This window comes from Aspergillus melleus, assembly GCF_016097325.1.
Source record: "Aspergillus melleus strain CBS 546.65 chromosome Unknown contig8, whole genome shotgun sequence".
In the NCBI taxonomy this organism is placed as follows: domain Eukaryota; kingdom Fungi; phylum Ascomycota; class Eurotiomycetes; order Eurotiales; family Aspergillaceae; genus Aspergillus; species Aspergillus melleus.
The window spans coordinates 1,733,347-1,748,159 of record NW_025763377.1 but is presented as its reverse complement, the minus strand read 5'-3'; the positions used below and the strand labels follow the sequence as shown (position 1 = coordinate 1,748,159).

At 51.1% G+C, this 14,813-nt stretch overlaps 2 protein-coding genes across 2 annotated transcripts; one reads left to right on the top strand and one right to left on the bottom strand.

The window, feature by feature from the left end:
- Nucleotides 1-662: 662 nt before the first annotated feature.
- On the bottom strand, nucleotides 663-2,519 carry LDX57_012643 (glycoside hydrolase family 72 protein; the record flags this gene model as incomplete). Its single annotated transcript, XM_046094393.1, has 5 exons — nucleotides 663-1,378; nucleotides 1,443-2,198; nucleotides 2,256-2,281; nucleotides 2,338-2,375; nucleotides 2,436-2,519. The coding sequence occupies 5 exons, from the start codon at nucleotides 2,517-2,519 to the stop codon at nucleotides 663-665; spliced, it is 1,620 nt and encodes a 539-aa protein (XP_045950372.1).
- Nucleotides 2,520-7,652: 5,133 nt separating this feature from the next.
- Nucleotides 7,653-14,545, top strand: GSL2 (1,3-beta-glucan synthase). Its single transcript, XM_046094392.1, has 4 exons — nucleotides 7,653-8,208; nucleotides 8,298-8,471; nucleotides 8,528-13,795; nucleotides 13,854-14,545. The coding sequence occupies exons 2-4, from the start codon at nucleotides 8,335-8,337 to the stop codon at nucleotides 14,155-14,157; spliced, it is 5,709 nt and encodes a 1,902-aa protein (XP_045950371.1). The 5' UTR covers nucleotides 7,653-8,208; nucleotides 8,298-8,334; the 3' UTR covers nucleotides 14,158-14,545.
- The last annotated feature ends 268 nt before the right edge of the window (nucleotides 14,546-14,813 follow it).

The window sequence follows — 14,813 nt, the reverse complement described above, 5'->3', positions numbered from 1 at the left end:
TGCTTGGTAGGGAGCAAAGAGGGAAGATTCATGCGTTCGAAGCAAAGGTGGGGGTTGTTTGGGTCAGGGTAATGATGAGCGAGACCTGCCAACTGGAGTCACCTGACTCCATTTCCCTCCCAAGGTTCACCAAAGTATAGATCCGTTTTCAACCAGCAACAGTATATATATTTTTTACTTTGAGGTTGCAGTTGTAACTTATGAGAGAGTTATAGTCTAGTGATGTACAAATGGAAGGATGCTGTAGAGATGGTTCAATGGAATGGCTTCCATCCATGGGAAATGGAATTGGGTATATAGATGGTTGTTTGAGAAGTCAGAACTAGGTACTCACTATTCATCCATCGGTTGTTGCATGTGGCAACCTTAGGCATCCAAGATTCCAGGCATTCCTACGGGTCAGATTTAATACATTACATGAGCATATCTTTATATAGATATAGATATAGATATAGATATAGATATAGATATAGATATAGATATAGATATATACTGTCTATAGACATGAATATAATATATTACGCAGGTATATACCCACTCGGAAAAGAAAATAGAAAATACAAGAAACCCATACATAGATGACATGTCAAGATAACAGTGAAAGACTCGGGCCTAGTGACTAGTCCAAGAAACAGCACGATCCAAGTAAAGAGAAGTTCACTCTACAAAAGAATCATACCAGCTCCGGCCACCATAGCCGTCACCACATAAGCACCCACATGGACAAAGCCAACCTTCACGCTTCCAGGAGCAACCACGAACGCAGCGCCCTCAGAACCAGACGCCCCAGCCGAGTCACTTGCAGCCATGGCGTCAGCAGTACCAGTCGGCGAGGAAGTGACCGAGCCCGTACCCGCCGTACCAGCCTGGTCGATCAGCGCGGAGCAAGTGCCGCTAGGGCTGCTGGAAGTCTGAGTCGTGGCGGCGCCGTCAAAGTCGCAGGCGTTCTGCTCGTTGCCCTTCTTCGACTGCTGCTGGTAGTAGAGGTCCATGGCGTAGGAGAGCTGCTGCTCGGGGGTGCAGACGCTGTAGGCGCCGAATTTGCCAGTCGTCGCGTTGCCCTGCACGCCGTCGCACACCTTGTAGCCGCAGACCGTGCCGAAGAGCTTGTCCAGCTGCTTGCCGGACACGTCGTCCTTTAGCTTGCAGGTGAGGCTCTCCTCCATGCAGGAGCAGAGGTTCTGGTTCGGGGAAGGCGGGAGAGGGCTGGATTTGGCGAGCCAGGAGTCGCCGACCGTGGGGCATGATTGGAGAGCTGTGTTGGATGGCGAGTAGTCATTCTTCTTGGTGCCGGTGGGAGTGGCGCTGGCGAGCTGCTTGGAGAGGTAGCTGTAGTCGGCGCGAGTCTTGACCTTGTCGCCGTCGACGGAAACCAGACCTGTATGACCATGTTAGAGAGGGACGGAGAGGAGGCAGGGGGTAGTGGTTGGCAAGTGACTTACCATAGTTGTTCTCTTCCTGGAAGTACATGTACACGATTCCGCCGGACCAGACATCGGCCATCTTGTCGCCATACAGAGCCTCGACCTCGGTGAACTTGCGAGGCGTCACGTCGTTACAGCCGTATTCAGCGAAGAACACAGGGACCGAGTAGTCCTTGAACTCCTCGGTCCTGCTCTTGTATCCGGACTTCTCGTAGTTCGAGTCTCCACACCAGGAGTAGACGTTGTAGCCCCAGAAGTCGATGCTCTCGTCCGACTCAGCGCAGTTAAAGTAGTTGGCCATGTCCTCACGGATACCTGAGTCATCATTCGTGGCATATCCGACACCCATGGGACGGTACTTCTTGGCCTTGATATATTGCTTGATGTCACGGACAGCAGCCTTCACATAGGCACTGGCATCTGTGGTCTTCTTGGTGTTAGAAACCTCGTTTCCGGCGAAGAACCCGATAACGTTGCTGTACTGAGACAACTCGTCAACAACGCTGACATATCGGTTGTACAGATCGTTGTCCCATTTGGGTTCATTGCGGACGATAGATTCACTAGGCGAGGAGAGATCCGCAATGACATAGATGCCATGTTCGCTGAGGAGGTTCATGCACTCAGAGTGGTCGGACTTGGGGTCGATGGCGTAGACACGGATGGTGTTGGCATTGAGTTTCGAGATATAAGGGATGTCGCGCTTGCAGCTGTCGACGTCGGCCAACGGGTCCTTGAAGTTGTTGCTGGAAGACTTGGGGCCAGAGTATTCCTCTATGAGGGGTTAGTTCATGTCATCTTCGTCATGATACTGAACGAGCTGCAACATACGCTGATAGGCGACACCACGAATGTAACTATGAATCCATTAGCACAACACTCGACGTAGACGGTCGAGCCAGACTCCACTTACAATTGAGTGTCATTGCTCTTGTAGAAGAATTTAGAACCCTGGGAGCCAGCAGTGTCAGCAAGAAGGCACTCTTGGGTTGGGTAATGAGCACGAGGTACCTTGATAATGATCGGGTCCAGATCACTAGCCAGAACGCTGCTGGCGAAGAATGCGGCACCCGCGACGATGCTGGAAAGCCTCATGGTGAATATAAGTATAGAGTTGATGCAGTCAACCGATAGATTGGGGATATCAATCCACAGCCGTATTACGAGCCTGCCCGTTCAGGGGAAATGAATGTGCGATTGAATAAAACTCGAAAAGAAACAATGAATGACTAGAATGATACCAAAAAGGAGTGAAATTATAGCAAATGAATGAATGAATGACTACGGCTGATAGCCTGGAAAAAGTGAGAGGCAGAAAGAACAGCAAAAGTGACAGGAAGTGCCCTCGAACAAAAGGTCCAATCACCAGGATTTTAATCTTCGTCCTCCCCCATACTCAGTCGGTGAGAAGCGGCTGGTCAGGGTCCAGGGATTGATGGAAATGCGGGCAGAGGCCATGCTCAGCCGTCCTGTTGGGCCCCGGAGAGGACCTGAGCGGGATGATCCCCACGGTCATCGACTGCCTCCCGTGATTTGATCGCCGATGATATTCAACGATGTTCGTTTTCCCCGGCTGTCATTTGCTACTGAGCCGCGAGACGTCCCACGAAGGGACACGCTGATATCAGAAGTCTCAGGAACGCGCAATCCAGGTCCACACGGAAAATAAGCCAGGAGAGGCCCTTGAGCTTAACGATCAGAAAAGCTTAACTGGTGATATATATAGACAGGAAACCTGAAGCGAAGTCTAGTCATGCTTTGTCCGTGGCCCCGATCACATCATCGTCGTAGTGTAGTCAGGACTTGTCAATCCTGAGCCAACCGAGTCGGGGTGAAGCTCTGGAACATCATTGCTGTTATCATGCGATCGGGGATCAGGGATTCCGTGCCTCATTACTCGTTCGAGTAAATCGAGTGGACCACTCGCCGAATACAGAATTGAGCCGGTTCTTTGTCAACCTTGATCGAACTCGAGGTTCGAAGACTCGAAGTACGATGCGTCGTACACATGTGGATGTACCTGCGTATCAGGCTTCGCTCATGAGATAAGCCCGACTGAGGCGCTCGGGTGCAGGAGCAGTCGGTCGCTGCATGCAGCAGGTGTCTGTGCAATGATTATGAAGCCTGCATCCCAGATTGTCTTCCCGAAGAATGTCGATCTCAAGCTTCTGCAACATGTGCATATCAACGTCGGTGGCTGTGGCGAAGTACTGAGTACGTACGACGTACACAGCGTTTTCAATTTTGTGAATGGGGTTGATCGCTAAAACATCGTCCAACATGACGATCTTTCCAGATGCGTCAGTGGACCACGGTTCGACATGACGAAACCCTTGGGACAGCCATGTTGCACTCACGACACGCCGTCAGAGTTAGGCGTCTTGATCAAATTCCAGCATAACAGAAGTGAGAGGTCTCAGTTGAGAGAATGCCGGCCAAAAATAGGAGGCCACACGGAGTTGTGTACACTGAGTAGGGAGTCGACCATGCATGTGATCACTCGGTATGGACATAATTAATGTGATATGCTACTTATGCAGACTGTGGACACAGTGAGTGCCTGAGGCCTGAGTCTACTCCGGTGTCTTTCCTCGTGGATGGAAATTGCACTTCCGCCCCGGCTTCCATCCCTGAGACTGGACGGAGTACACTGTCCCCCGTCCACTGGTAGCCGGATTTATAATAAAATTATATGATTACCGATCAATTTAATTATTTCAATTGTAAAATCTGAAGGGGGTCAGCCAGCCTGCAGGGAAGATGAAACCTGAAACCCCCCTGAACCTTTTTTGGACCAGGCTGGACCTTGTCATTTCACTCAACCACTGGCAACAATGGACTTGCCACCCGTTGGCTCTCCCTGCCTGCACACTTCCGATTGGGCAGCAGGCACATTAGCAGGGGCCCACTGCAGGATACCATCTGTTTACGGATTGGTCCATCTTTGGGAGGTGAAACTGGCTAATCAATTCATTAATTCAATGTATTACGATCTGATGGTGTGGTGCTGTTACTCTATCCTCTGTGGTAATTTTATGCTTACTTTCTGACTTTTCACCGTTGACTTTTTCTTCTTCTTTCTTCTTTTTTTTTTTTTTACAAGGACCCAGTGCGACCAACAAAACAGTCCATGCATCAGTAATACGCCCGGAACAAAGGTTATCATCTCCAGTCCATTTATTGGTGAAATAGTCGGGAGAGCTGCAAGGGCAAAAGAGGCGTTTCGAAAATCCGCCATCTCCGCGCCCTCCCCCATCCACTACCGTGCATTATCAATTATCACCTCTCCCTAGCCATCCCGCCCAGTCCGAGGGCCAACTGTCATCGGCCGTCATACTCCGTACCTGGTGTACACAGTATGAACAGGTTTGTTGACGTGATATCCTCGTTCCTAGACAAAGACACCGGAAAACAAAGAAAGACTCTTGATCGCCCAGGTCTGGTGCGGTGGGTTACAAGTTCCATGGATGGTCAACTCCATGCTTTCTAAGCAGCGATTCTCGCGATCTGGTTATTTATTTTTGGAAACCACGAAGGGGTATTATTCTGTAGTCTGTAGTCTGTCCTTCCCCTGGCGAGACTGCGAGGCTTAACTTAGAAATCGGGATTGTATAGTGCATTTTCGCGATTCAATAGTCAGGCCTCCGGACTTTTTACGGAGTCTGTCCATACTTTAAATATCCTTACTCTGGAATCTTCTCAAGGCACGTATCTCTGGGCCTATGCTCGATTCTCCGTAAGACTGGGTAGGTACTACGGTGTAGGTAACTAACTAATAAATGGGTCGCGTAATCGACCCAGACGATGTGGGGACGAAACGGTACCGCCAGAACGCCAACCAAGTATTCATTCTTACGCCGATGCTTTAGTCTTCCTTTACGGAGGGAGTAGTACTAGTACCTCCCTACGCCACAGGTCTTACTGTGGTGAATTGTGAATTAATTTGACCCAGCTTTGCTTATCGAGCCAAGGGTGCCAGATTCGAACTTGCCTCGATGCGGCATACCTTTCTTGACGATCGTCACGTTGAAACCGACTAGAATCATAGAATGCTGGCGGGAGAAGGGAACTAGGAGGACGGAGGACGGCCGGGCCGTAAGAGTTAGACAATAATAATGTAAAAAAGCCTTAACCAAGGCCGAAAGTCGATGACGGTGGGGTGTCACTTCCCTTAAGCCTTAATGGTCTGATGACGATAATTACTGTAAGTGTACAGGTACCTTTGGTGGGTTACTCTAGGTATCAGTATCACTATCTGTAGGTTGGACAAAACTTTCGTGGAAATCATGATGTTTTTGTGCAACGCTAGTTCGGTGCAGCCGTTGGATGTGTATCTCCCTGCCGTCAACTTTAAAACCGTATAGGCAGTGCAGGAAGACTAGATGGCATCTGGATCTGGTTGGAGATGGCTGCATCGTGGATTGGTACTGAGGCCGATGACGTACAGAGAACGACAAAAGCAACACCTGCTCTGTTGTTCTATGCTGTGTAATTCATGCAGGGTAGAAGAAGATCTTTTGTTCAGTATGTTCGAAGGTCGAGTACACCGGAGTACATACTACTGTGTACATGACTCCATGTCCTGCAGAGAGCTACGCCCCGGCAGACCTCGAGTCCTGATAGTTAACGACTCAAATAGCCTAGATGTTGTGCAAGGCCCAGGAGCGCGCAGCGTGCACAAGCAGGCCAGTTTGATATCAACTGACTATTTATATCAAGAAAAGGTCAAGTACAGTTCTATACGAAGTACTCCGTACAATGCATCTCATTGCCTGCGCCATCCTACCGCTTCAGCATGACTGTGGACTTGAGAGCTTGTTCCTGGATTGCTTTAACTAAATCTGCCGCATGCAAAGAGCAACAAAGGACGCAGCGTGATTGGCAGCCAAGACTGCAAATCACGTCGTTCCGTGGTTCCCTCCACCGAGCTGTATGAATCTCAAGTCTCGCGGTGGCAAAGTGCAGTTATTTAAAGTCGGTTCCACAGTTGTACTGGCAGAGGCCTGAACGTTGATAGTAATTTTTTTTTTCTCTCTCTCTCTTCTTTCTATCGGATTCCCTTGAATAATACATATCGAGTGTAAAAGTTTAATCGGGAGGGGATCAGAATCCATCTACCTAACCTACACAGTACACCGAGTACTCTGACCCATTCCTTCGAACATGCTGGCTCGCTCAGGAACCGACCGCTGAGCCAGAGAATAACACTCACAATAAACAATCTCCCCGATGGTCGACGACGGCATAGCAACGCATTCGTAAAGTCGCCACCACTCAGTAGAACATACGGAGGGGGAAATCCCGAAGATCGTAGGCCTGGTATGAAGACACCATCCCTGCATACCAGGCCAAAACAATAATGTAAACAACGCACCTTATTCAGCGGTAAGTTACGGGCGGCGGTACCCAGCGATACCTGTGGTCCACGTACCGTACCCGTAATTTGATGCTCAAGAGGCTGGAGGTGGGTCTGGTTTCAGGGGCCGTTCTGGAGTTCCATGGCCAGCCGAGAACCAACACGCAGCCTAAGATTTCAGGCTGACAGACAGTGGAAAGCAAGACAATTTATGTGACCTTTTCCCGAAGGACACCTGCAGCAAGCAGTTTCGACGGTGTATGCAGTACGCAATTGAGTGGATTGGAGAGTTAATCTCCTGGCGGAGTAGACAGTACCTACAGTCCTACACAGAGTACTCCGTAGTGTAGGCAGATAACAGGATATCAACCTGTTTTCTGGTTGGCAGAAAACTGAGGGGCTGCGAACAGCGCATTTACGCATGTCCATTCGTAAGACTCGGTAGGTACCTACTAACTCCGTACGGGTTGTCGCCCCAAGCCACTTTCACTTATGGCCCAATCGCAAAGGTGGGATTCAGGGCACCCGCAGTAGAATAAGGGGTGGCTGCCTCAGTACTTTACAGTAGTGTACACGTATGTACATACAGTGTACAGATCCTCTGTCATCCACGGAACCTCGATTGTCTCAGTGGCGGGTAACGCTAGGGTAGGATAATTGTTTACCATACCTGCACCATAACCACCGGCTTACCACAGTCGCGCAGTAAATTAGCAGATCCAGATCCCAAAATAACCACAGCCCCCCCCATCCCACCCTCCCCCCCCCGGTAGTGGCCAGTATTTTCCCTGCTGGGTGGACAATCGATTCCTTTTTCACGGATAGTGGCCAGTCCAACTCAAGCCATCTTCTCCTCCTCCCCCTACTACGCCCATCGTTTGTCTTTTTTCCTTTTTTTTTTGTCTTTTCTGTTCGGCTTCACTTCCTTTTGACCTGACTTTTGGGTCCCCGTTCACTCTTTTTATTGTTTTTCCCTTCCTTCCACCCCAAGGGAAGCTGTTCCTGTCACCTTTGGTCGATCTCCTTTCCTTCTTTCTTGCTTTCGTTTGAGGAAAGAAGAGGCAGGTCGCTCTTGGCTGAGACAGCCGGGTGGTTCTCTTTTCCATACTTGCATTTATCATTCTCTTGTGCCGCATCGCTTCGGCTTTCCCCCCCTTCCATTCGTTTCTGAAAGAAATCAACCGCTTCGGTGTTTGTCACCGATTCGAACCCTCGAAACCGATCATCCCGGTCGACTCCAACGTCTACACACCCTTTAACAGTCTGGAACTGGTCCCGCTCGAAAAAGGCTGGCTTGAGGTGGTTTACGACGCGTCGATCTTGAAACTTTGTTCCATCCGACCACTGCATCAGGCCTGTTTCCGGTTTATGTGTCATTAGCTTGTAAGCTCGTTCATTCGATTTTTTCTTTCATGGGTTGTTATTCTTGTATGTGGCAACCTTGCGATGCACCCTCCTTTCCTGGAATGCCTGGTCATATCCACGAACGCTAACCTCGACCGACCGACCCTTCTTAGAGACCCTTAATCGCTTCGGTAATATCGGCTCGCAAACATGTCGGGCCATCCAGGAGGAGGCCACTATGATGATGGCTACGGCCATCAGGGCCATGGCGACTCGTACTATCAGGACGAGCATGGCCAGGCTTATTATGACCATAATGACTACGGTGACGGCTACTATGATAGAGGGTATGTGTTATCTCGGGTGAATGTGCAAGGCGAATCGTGTGATTGACGATGGACAGTGGTTACTACGGTGCGGATTCCGGTGCGTACCATCAAGAAGGCGGATACTACGATGCTGGTCACCACGACGACTACTACGGAGACCAGTACTACGACAACGCCGGCCAAGGGGCTAGAGGGCGACAGAGAGGTGATTCGGAGGAGGACTCGGAAACCTTCAGCGACTTCACCATGAGGTCGGAGACCGCGCGTGCGGCAGACATGGACTACTATGGCCGTGGTGACGAACGCTACAACAGTTATGCCGACAGCCAGTACGGTCGTGGCTATGGCGGCTATCGCCCCCCCTCGTCCCAAATCTCCTATGGCGGTAATCGATCGTCCGGAGCCTCGACCCCGGTATACGGAATGGACTACGGGAACGCTTTGCCTGCCGGTCAGCGGTCGCGCGAGCCCTATCCCGCCTGGGCCTCGGACGCTCAAATCCCCGTTTCCAAGGAGGAAATCGAAGATATCTTCATTGACTTGGTCAACAAGTTCGGTTTCCAGAGGGACAGCATGCGCAACATGTACGACCACCTCATGACCCAGCTGGATTCGCGTGCTTCCCGTATGACGCCCAACCAAGCCCTCCTCTCGCTCCACGCGGACTACATCGGTGGCGATAACGCCAACTATCGTCGTTGGTACTTTGCGGCCCATCTGGATCTCGACGATGCCGTAGGGTTTGCGAACATGAAGCTGGGAAAGGGCGACCGGAAGACCCGGAAAGCCCGCAAAGCAGCCCAAAAGGCGGCGGAACAGAACCCCGAAAACGTTGACGAGACCCTGGAAGCACTGCAGGGTGATAACAGTCTCGAGGCTGCTGAGTACAGATGGAAGACGAGAATGAACCGGATGTCTCAGCATGACCGAGTGCGTCAGCTTGCCTTGTACTTGTGCTGCTGGGGCGAGGCCAACCAAGTCCGCTACCTGCCCGAGTGTCTCTGCTTCATCTTCAAGTGCGCCGACGACTACTACACCTCCCCCGAGTGCCAGAACCGAGTCGAACCCGTCGAAGAGGGCACCTACCTGAACGACATCATCACGCCCCTCTACCAGTACTGCCGTGACCAGGGATACGAAATTGTCGATGGCAAGTATGTCAAGCGTGAACGTGACCACAACCAGATCATCGGATACGATGACATGAACCAGCTCTTCTGGTACCCCGAGGGTATTGAGCGTATTGGCTTTGAGGACAAGACGCGACTGGTCGATGTCCCGCCCGCCGAGAGATGGCTCAAGCTGAAGGATGTCAACTGGAAGAAGGCCTTTTTCAAGACGTACAAGGAAACCCGTTCCTGGTTCCATATGGTCACCAACTTCAACCGTATCTGGGTCATCCATTTGGGTTCCTTCTGGTTTTTCACTGCCTACAACGCCCCCACTCTCTACACCCACAACTACCAGCAGCAGCTGAACAACAAGCCTCCCGGTGCCTACTACTGGTCTTCGGTTGGTTTTGGTGGTGCGCTGTGTGCGTTCATTCAGATTTTCGCTACCATCATGGAGTGGATGTACGTTCCTCGACTATGGGCCGGTGCTCAGCATCTAACCAAGCGTTTGATGTTCTTGCTCCTGGTTTTCATCATCAACCTGGCTCCTGGTGTGTTCGTCTTCGGATTTTCCAAGAACGTGGACAACAAGACCATCCCTCTCGTGATTGGTATTGTTCACTTCTTCATCGCGCTCGCTACGTTCTTCTTCTTTGCCGTCATGCCGCTCGGTGGTCTGTTTGGTAGCTACCTGAAGAAACACGGCCGCCAATACGTTGCCAGTCAGACTTTCACGGCGAGTTTCCCGCGTTTGACCGGAAACGATATGTGGATGTCCTACGGTCTCTGGGTTTGCGTTTTCGGAGCCAAGCTCGCGGAATCGTACTTCTTCTTGACGCTGTCTTTCAAGGATCCCATTCGCATTCTGTCCCCGATGAAACTCAGACAGTGTGCGGGTGTCAAGTACATCCCCAACGACCTGTGCCACGCCCAGCCTCAGATCCTGCTTGGTCTCATGTTCTTCATGGATTTGACCTTGTTCTTCCTGGATAGTTATTTGTGGTACATTATCTGTAACACCGTGTTCTCCGTGGCTAGATCGTTCTACCTGGGTGTGTCTATTTGGTCCCCCTGGAGAAACATCTTCTCGCGTCTCCCGAAGCGTATCTACTCCAAGGTCCTCGCGACTACGGATATGGAAATCAAGTACAAGCCCAAGGTGCTGATCTCTCAGGTGTGGAATGCCATTATCATCTCCATGTACCGAGAGCATCTGCTCGCCATCGACCATGTCCAGAAGTTGCTATACCACCAGGTTCCATCCGAGCAGGAGGGCAAGCGTACCCTGCGTGCGCCGACCTTCTTCGTTTCCCAGGAAGATCAGTCGTTCAAGACCGAGTTTTTCCCCCGTGGTAGTGAAGCCGAGCGACGTATCTCCTTCTTCGCGCAGTCTCTCTCGACCCCCATGCCTGAGCCTCTTCCGGTCGACAACATGCCGGCGTTCACCGTGCTGATCCCCCACTACAGCGAGAAGATCCTTTTGTCGCTTCGTGAGATTATCCGTGAGGATGAACCTTATTCCCGTGTCACGCTTCTGGAATACCTGAAACAGCTTCACCCTCACGAGTGGGACTGCTTTGTCAAGGACACCAAGATTCTTGCTGACGAGACTTCCCAATTCAACGGAGAAAACGAAAAGAGCGAGAAGGACGTTGCCAAGAGCAAGATTGATGACTTGCCCTTCTACTGCATTGGTTTCAAATCGGCTGCCCCTGAGTATACCCTGCGTACCCGAATCTGGTCGTCTCTGCGCTCGCAGACTCTGTACCGAACCGTTTCTGGCTTCATGAACTACAGCCGCGCGATCAAGCTTTTGTACCGTGTCGAGAACCCCGAGGTTGTTCAGATGTTCGGTGGCAACTCCGAGAAGCTTGAACGGGAACTGGAAAGAATGGCTCGCCGCAAGTTCAAGATCTGTGTTTCTATGCAGCGTTATGCCAAGTTCAACAAAGAGGAGCGTGAAAACACTGAATTCCTCCTCCGCGCCTACCCCGACCTGCAGATTGCCTACCTCGACGAAGAGCCTCCTGTCAACGAGGGCGAGGAGCCTCGCCTGTACTCGGCCTTGATTGATGGTCACTGCGAGCTTCTTGACAACGGAATGCGCAAGCCCAAGTTCAGGATTCAGCTTTCTGGAAACCCCATTCTTGGAGACGGCAAATCGGACAACCAGAACCACTCGATCATCTTCTACCGTGGTGAATACATTCAGGTCATTGACGCTAACCAGGACAACTACCTCGAAGAATGCCTGAAGATTCGTAGCGTTCTTGCTGAGTTTGAGGAACTGACCACGGACAACGTCTCGCCTTACACCCCCGGCATCCCCTCGGTGAACACCAACCCGGTTGCCATCCTCGGTGCCCGTGAATACATTTTCTCCGAGAGCGTTGGTGTTCTTGGTGACGTCGCTGCCAGTAAGGAACAAACATTCGGTACTCTGTTCGCCCGTACTCTTGCCCAGATTGGTGGAAAACTGCACTATGGTCACCCTGATTTCCTGAACGGTATTTTCATGTGTACCCGTGGTGGTATCTCCAAGGCCCAGAAAGGTCTTCACCTGAACGAAGATATCTACGCCGGTATGATGGCCCTGACCCGTGGTGGACGTATCAAGCACTGCGAGTACTTCCAGTGTGGTAAGGGTCGTGATCTTGGTTTTGGCTCGATTCTGAACTTCACCACGAAGATTGGTACTGGTATGGGTGAGCAGATGTTGTCGAGAGAGTACTATTACCTCGGCACTCAACTTCCCCTCGATCGGTTCTTGTCCTTCTACTATGCTCACCCTGGTTTCCATCTTAACAACATGTTCATCATGCTGTCTGTGCAGATGTTCATGATTGTCCTGGTCAACCTTGGTGCCCTGAAACACGAGACCATAACTTGCAACTACAACCCCGACGTCCCGATCACGGATCCTCTGCGTCCCACCTTCTGTGCCAACCTTACTCCTATCATGGACTGGGTCAACCGTTGCGTCATTTCTATCTTCATCGTGTTCTTTATCTCGTTCGTTCCCTTGGCTGTCCAGGAATTGACGGAGAGAGGTGTGTGGCGTATGGCCATGCGTTTGGCTAAGCACTTTGGATCTTTCTCCTTCATGTTCGAGGTGTTTGTCTGCCAGATCTACGCCAACGCTGTCCACCAGAACTTGTCTTTTGGAGGTGCCCGCTACATCGGTACCGGACGTGGTTTCGCCACTGCCCGTATTCCGTTTGGTGTGCTGTACTCGCGTTTCGCCGGTCCGTCGATCTATGCCGGCGCCCGGTCTCTGCTCATGCTGCTGTTCTCAACCTCGACCGTGTGGTCGGCAGCTCTGATTTGGTTCTGGGTGTCGCTACTTGCCCTGTGTATCTCGCCCTTCCTGTTCAACCCTCACCAGTTTGCCTGGAACGACTTCTTCATTGACTACCGTGACTATCTCCGCTGGCTCTCCCGTGGTAACTCGCGCTCCCACGCTTCTTCGTGGATTGCCTTCTGTCGTCTGTCTCGTACTCGCATCACGGGTTACAAGCGCAAGCTCCTCGGTGTCCCCTCAGAGAAGGGTTCCGGTGATGTTCCCAGAGCCCGCATCACCAACATCTTCTTCAGCGAGATCGTGGCGCCTCTGGTCCACGTTGCGGTCACCCTTGTTCCTTTCCTCTACATCAACTCCAGAACGGGTGTCACCGACGACAACAAGCAAGCATACAACGCCCTTATCCGTATTGGAATCGTTGCCCTGGGACCCATCGGTGTCAATGCTGGTGTTGCCGGTGCATTCTTCGGTATGGCCTGTTGTATGGGTCCGATCTTCAGCATGTGCTGTAAGAAGTTTGGTGCTGTTCTTGCTGCAATCGCGCACGCCATTGCGGTCATTGTGCTGCTCATCATCTTCGAGGTCATGTTCTTCCTGGAGCACTGGTCGTGGCCCCGGTGCATCATGGGCATGATTGCCATGGCCGCCATTCAGCGTTTCATCTACAAGCTTATCATCGCCCTGACCTTGACCCGTGAGTTCAAGCACGATCAGTCCAACATCGCTTGGTGGACCGGAAAATGGTACAACATGGGTTGGCACTCGATGACCCAGCCTGGTCGTGAATTCCTGTGTAAGATCACAGAACTGGGTTATTTCGCCGGTGACTTCGTCCTCGGCCATCTGATCCTGTTCATCATGTTGCCCGCCCTCTGCATCCCCTATGTTGACAAGTTCCACTCGATCATTCTCTTCTGGCTGCGCCCTAGGTAAGAAAACATGCGGCACGTCCCCACTAGTTTGAACATATACTAACCTTTTCGTCAGTCGTCAAATTCGCCCGCCTATCTACTCCCTGAAGCAGTCCAAGCTCCGCAAGAGAAGAGTGGTTCGCTTCGCCATCATGTACTTCGCCATGCTCGTCCTGTTCCTTGTTCTTCTTATTGCGCCGCTTGTCGTTCGCAACATGGGCATCATTTCACAGAAGATGATGAAGGACTTCCCGGAACAACTACTACAACCTTTGGACGCTGGTCAAGCCAAGAACGACACTACCAGTCTCTACACTGGTAGCGGCTTGCCCAACGGAAAAAGTGCGTGGATCCCTCCTTCTGCTTCTGCAACCTCATAGATGCTGGTCAACCGTGGCATCTGCGCAACGCCTCGTTTTCTATTTTTGTTTGGTTGTTTTCGGTATGGAATCATGGACATGAGCTGTATAAAGTATCCAGCGCCTTGAAGTTGCTGTTGCGGCGTCTCATACATTTACTTTGCCTTGCTTTCTTTTGACTTTGCGCGTACGATCTTTGATTCTTTACTTTCTTTTTCTGTCGCCCTCAAATAATGGATTCAATACTTATAAACCGTGACCTGTATTCTTGGGAGTGTCTTTCTTTCAATTCGGTCCTTTCCATGTGATCATTAGACTTGTATTTCCATCTTTGTGCCTTATGCTGCCACCACTGTGCCGTCTCTCTTTTTATCATTTTAATGAATTTCACTTCAATTTCACCGGGATGATCGCCTGTAGCCTTGCGTAGGAAGCCGATTCTCTGTAAGCCGAAGGTCTGCAGGCACAAAGACGGTTGCCTGACGAGTATCCATGGGTCACGTGCGGGCCGCGATCACGGGCGGGAAATGCGAGGCTCAGCGGCCGCGACGGTCGAGACTCCCTTAACTTTTTCCCTGGATTCGAGAAACACATTTCGTGGCCTTGACAGCACGACAACAGATGCTCAATACTTGGATACGCTACCTGACCCTCTCTACACTCTGAGCCTGCGATTT